This window comes from Phasianus colchicus, chromosome 2, assembly GCF_987193195.1.
Source record: "Phasianus colchicus chromosome 2, bPhaCol1.hap1.1, whole genome shotgun sequence".
In the NCBI taxonomy this organism is placed as follows: Eukaryota; Metazoa; Chordata; class Aves; order Galliformes; family Phasianidae; genus Phasianus; species Phasianus colchicus.
This window is the reverse complement of record NC_143437.1, coordinates 108,862,295-108,867,885: the sequence shown is the minus strand read 5'-3', so window position 1 is coordinate 108,867,885 and position 5,591 is coordinate 108,862,295. Positions and strand designations below refer to the sequence as shown.

The window sequence follows — 5,591 nt, the reverse complement described above, 5'->3', positions numbered from 1 at the left end:
TTCAGTTCCTAATGTGCTGAATTCAAGAGCATCTGTCATAAAGCCACTTACTCTGAATTTCAGGGTACTTCAGCATCAGCAGAAAGCTCCAGTTTAGTGTGGTGGAAATGGTCTCAACACCAGCAGTGAACAAGTTGCTCACCAAGCTTAGCAGGTTGCCATTATGGAAATATCCATTGGTAGTGGATTTCTCCTGAAAGAAGTGAATGAGGTAGAAGGGTGAAAACTTAAAGCTTTCCATGGAAAAGGCGATACAGACAGCTAAATGCTCTATTTAATATAAAAGACAAAGAGCTTTGGGCTTACACCCAGGTAACAGTGTTGACAGATGTTTTGTTTTGTGTAACCTCTGCTCATAAATGAGGCCTTCAGCTTCAAAGAGGCCTTCAGCTTCAAAGAGAATTGGTTTATCTATGTAGAAGGTAACTAAGATGCATCACAGCCACCAAATAAGGATGCCAGTAGAGTCCAGGGAGCCCTTTCACTCTGTAATGCATTGTGTTTTTGGAAGAGTCAGAAGGACTAGAACAGAGCATATGGAAAGGTGTAACCTTGGTAAATGTACCCAACTAATCTGGAGAGAAGCTTAAAGAAAGAAATTTTTGCTGATTGAAAGGGGTCAGAACTGCAAGAGAATGAAATATTCACTCATCCAGAATGAAATACCCATTCATACCCACTGATTCTTCAGCCATGTTTGGTTGAAGATAAATTGCCAAAGAAAGCAAGCTATGGTTATTAGCACTCAAAGGAAATTGTGAATGACTTCACAAAAGCATGCAAGTTTGAAGAAAAAAGATTCATTTACCTCCTGCTGTTTAACAAGGAAAGCATCAATGAAACTTCTTTGATCGTTTTTGTCCAGAGTTTTGAGATTTTCTAGAAAAGTAACTTTTATATAAGCATGGAATTCATCTCTGTTTTTGAGAAGAGTCTTGTTGGCCCTCAGAAGGAATCCAAGGTATGGGAAGATGTTATACATCTACAAGAGTGAAAGATGCTATCCTTTAGCTGCCAAAAGTCTAAATACATTTTATGGGAACAAATGAATAATATCAGATACAAAGAATGGAGACTTCACATTAATATTTGGTTGTTTAGAACACGACAGGACAAATTCACGGTGGAAAATACCCCAAGGACTGATGAACACAGGAAACAGCAAAAATTCAAGGAGTACTGCAGTTATTTCCCATCCATCTCAATCTGTGTCACCACACAAACAGATATGGAGCATAATTACAAAATGAAAGGAAGAAATTGGTGTAAAAAACTGTATCTAGCCACTGTTGCAATGCTATAAACAGTGGTATCCTAAACATTTTCCCTCTGGAGAATGGAAGTTGAATTGTGCAGATGTGTATGGTGATATCTATACTGCTGATTGCAAATGGTTTATCAACTCACTGAGACATTTCCACATACAAGTAGCATGGAAAAATATGTTCTGTATCAAGGCTTCTTATGCAGGTAGACCATATCCTCCATAGCTTCTCCTTTTCCCATGTTCTGAGAGTGTACTGTTACGGGCTGCTCACTGTATGTGTGTGAGCCATATTTTGGGGGAAAGTTATCTCACAGAAAATTATAGTGACTACTATATATTCCTCTATAATTCTGTTTTATGTTTTATTTTATTTTATTTTATTTTACTTTATTTTATTTCTTCCATCCATTTCATGCCAATACTCTGCAAACAGGAAATATCACAAGGGAAAAAGGAAAGTGGAAGGGAGAAGGCAATCTGATTTTTTCAGTCCAGATTTAACTCTCATCTAACTTCAATTTAAGTTGTAGCTGAGTGTTTGGTTGTTGGCTTCATGATGTCCTGATCGCCTTGTAAGCTTTGTTTTGTCCCCAGATGACTGTAAACTCATTCTCTCTCAATATCTCAGTCTTTTTTGTTTAATACCCTCAATGGACCACCAGTATAATTTCACTATAGAATAGCAACATAAAAATGTTTAACATTACCGTAACCAAAGGTTTCCCTGCAAGCCTCATGCTTTCATTGGTCAGATGTTGAAGCCTTATAAATCTGGAGTCTTTGTAGTCAAATCGTTTTCCAAGTAATATTGATACAATGATGTTAGCAACTGCTGCATTGATTATTTTACTAGCATCAAAGGGTTTTCCTACACAGTGAACAAAAGAACACATTACACCGTGGAAAGGGACCATGTAAGCTCAACACTGATTCTTACTATTTATTTATTTTTATTACTAGTGATCAGCGTTTATTGTCAGATAACAATACCAAATCAACAAAAAAACCAGAGGAGCCAAATTAATCAAATCGATTTAGCACAAAGTAAACAGCTGAAGAACTTGAGAAGGTTATTGTCAAGCCACAGGGTACCTGGGCTGGATGGGACTCTGAGCAATCTGATCTGTTGGGAGGTGTTCCCTCTACAGCAGGGAATTTGGAACTAGATGAGCGTAAGGATTCTTTCCAACTGAAACCATTCTATGATTCTATGATAATTTGAACAAAACCATCGAGATCTGAAGAACGTCTCATCTACCCACCTTCTTGTGACCCGATGCTGTCTATCAGATAGCCATACTCCTCCACAATGCGGTCCTCAATGGCTCTTTTTCCCATCCCAAAGTCTCGTAAGGTTGTGAGAGTAAATCTTCGCATCACCTTCCAGTTTTCACCGTGAGCAAAAACAATCCCTGGCACAAAGAGGAGATTCCAAGGCAGTGGCAGATTTAGAGTAACTATAGAGTAACTAGTTTGCAGACAAATGACGTAGACAGCAGTAGCAGTAAGTTTGGAAACAGGTTAAATTCTGTCTGACTGAGGTAATAAATGTTTCCCTGAATTTGTCCAGACTTCAACAAAAGAAAGAAAAACAAAATTTGGTTCAGTATTTGAATAAACCCACTGAAGTCAATGAGGTTATGACTCCCTACTCCCAGCGCCTTATATTTTCTCTTTCTAAGTGATGTGACATCCTCTTCTTTTTAAGTAGGAAACAAAGTTTTTTGATTAGGAAAAAGAAAACCAACTTACCATTTCCTCTGGTCAGATCTTCAAAGATTGGGATTTTAGGTCTTTCTGCAAACGCATCTGCCTGGTTTATGAGAGCTTCCTTCACTGTCTCATACCCAGAGATCACTACTATTTTCCTTTGCCCCATCTGAACGCTGAAGACAGGACCATATTCTTTTGACAGCTGACAGAAGAAGATAACAGCGACTTACAACTTTTGCAGCCTACAGACAAATTCACCACTTTTTCAGTGCTGCTTATTGACCTGCCTCGTCCATAAGTTATGAAAATGTTTTCCTAAGCAGTTTTGCCTAAGCTGGTACCATTTTAACTTGGTTTATTTTTACTTAACACAATGTTCTCCTGACAATATAAGGTGGTCTGCATGACTGAACTTCCTTTTTAGAGTGTTTGTACAGGGAATCTGAAGGTAAGCATTTAGCACTACCAGTCAAAGCCATCAGCAGCCAATGAGGAAGCGCCAGCACCTAAACAAAATGACACAGCATCAGTGAGACGTGTCTGAATTAAGGGCAGTGCCTTGGGTGGGGGTATTGTCATCCCAGACTCTTGTAGCTTCAGCAGAATTTGATCTTTACAGAGGGTGTTCCTCACTAACAGCCTTCTGCCATTTGCTATGTTGGTGCTGAGGGTGAACGTATGGTTTCCAGTTGTGTTTATGCACAGAATATGTGTGAATTCCAAGCCTTGAGCTCAGCTCAAGTTGGGGAATCAGCCTTCTCTGATAGAATAGACACAGCAATTACAGCAAAGATATAGTAGTTCTGCTGAGCTGAAAGGAGATGGAGCCTACTTTTGCCAAGCCAGTTAGTTTGCATGGGATATCTACAAATCATTTTCCAAAACTGCATCTGAGTGTTCTTTCACTCAGTGGTTGTTCATGCAGGTACGTAGGTACAAATATTCCATTTAAAATCATCACCAAGGAGATATTGCAATTGCAGTATCTGACAGAAATAAACCCTAAGAGGACAGGACCAGGCTCATAGAAATCTTCTGATTCAAAGCCAGGCAGGCCTGGCAATAAACTAAGACATGTCATCTCTATAAGGAAACAGAAGATTTGTTACTGTAGTTTATTTAGATCTTTTCTGTATATTCTGGCAACTACAGGATCTGAAAATTAGAAGCATATACTTATCTTAGTCTTTTGGGAGGGAAAGGGGAAAGGAGAGGCTGCTAAGTGTGTGAGGCAGTAGGCTATAGTTACAAAACCCACACAACCACTGGAAAATACAGGGAATTATGAGCACTTGTTATTACTGTGAGAACTGTTTGATGCTGAAACCCAAATGCATGAAGTTGCAGCGAAAGGAGAAGTTGTTACAGCAAAGAACAGATCTTGCTGCATTCAAATAACTGCTCAAATGACTGTCTCCCATCCTTACTATGGGCCATCTGGGAGATAACATATCAAGTGAGATAAAGGAAATCCTCTGACATCTTTGACTATGCAATTATGTGTGATTATGGGAACAATAGGATCATAGAATACCCTGAAGAATAGAATAGAATATCCTGAAAGCGATCCACAGGGATCGTTGAGTCCAGCATAAAAGATAATGGCTACCTGTAGATAAGTCCTGTAGGGTCTCTTCAAATCAAACAAATGAAGATTTCCAATGATGGGCAAGGCCCTTGGTCCCGGGGGAAAGTTCTTTCTCCGGTGGCTACTCCAGACACCTCCAATTTTCATAATGAACAAAAAAGTCAGGATGAACACTAAAGCCATGGTCGTGCAGTTGCTCCAGTCCATCTCTATTCAGCTGAGTGTTAGCTACAAAAGAGACAAGAGAAAATGCAAACTCTGGATTTCTGTCTTCTTGGGGAAAAAAAAGAAAAGAAAAAAAAAAAAGAAACACTATTCCAGTTAAGGGTATTGCACTTGGTGACTAGCTTGTTTTCTTTTCCTGTGCCTGTTAATGAGTTACCAGTATGGTACAGATTCAGTTAAATGTTTACCAAGCCTGTATAATCAAGTGACCATCCATCATTGTCCAATAATGATAGTCCAGATGTCATGAATCTGGTGTTTGATATAAAAATCATGAATTCTGCATGTCATTCAGCTTACTGATTGTTAGATTTTCACCCTTAGTACAGGCACAGCATTGTTACCTTAAGTGCTGAAATCAGAATGCCAACACCCAAGTGATTAATACACAGAGATGTTTTTGCTAAGTGCTTAGGTACTTTGCTCTCGTTGGATTGATTGGGAATTTCAAGTCACACAATCATTGACAGTGACAGGGACCTCCGGAAGTCATCTGATCCAATCTTCCTCATGCAGGAACACCTGGAACTACTTGCCCAGTATGATCTACAGAAGGCTTTTGAACACCTCCAAAGAGGAGAGTCCACAGGCTTTTTGTGGCAACCTGTGCAGTTAACAACATTTTATTTACGTCCATTGTATATAAGATATAGAACTTTATCTTTGAGGTAGGCAATTAAAAATCTATGTTACCAGTGTGGAATGAGCAGACTCTTTATATCTTAATTAGCAATCCAGAATGATTCAAAGGAGCTGCAATCTACAGTTATCATCTTGTTGAGTGTAAGGGAACCTAGC

The 5,591-nt window shown here is 39.1% G+C and overlaps 1 protein-coding gene across 3 annotated transcripts in view; it reads right to left on the bottom strand.

Annotated features, from left to right (window-relative positions):
* Positions 1-5,591, bottom strand: part of LOC116236310 (cytochrome P450 2K1-like) — a 31,918-nt gene that overhangs the window by 3,929 nt on the left and 22,398 nt on the right. For all 3 annotated transcript variants that reach the window (XM_090136633.1, XM_090136635.1, XM_090136634.1), the window contains exons 2-7: positions 4,590-4,796; positions 3,020-3,182; positions 2,530-2,679; positions 1,975-2,135; positions 809-982; positions 52-193 (exon numbers count right to left, since the gene is read on the bottom strand). In XM_090136633.1, the coding sequence (XP_089992759.1) occupies positions 52-193; positions 809-982; positions 1,975-2,135; positions 2,530-2,679; positions 3,020-3,182; positions 4,590-4,775 (976 nt within the window). In that variant the 5' untranslated portion in view covers positions 4,776-4,796. The remainder of the gene's footprint in view (positions 1-51; positions 194-808; positions 983-1,974; positions 2,136-2,529; positions 2,680-3,019; positions 3,183-4,589; positions 4,797-5,591) is intronic.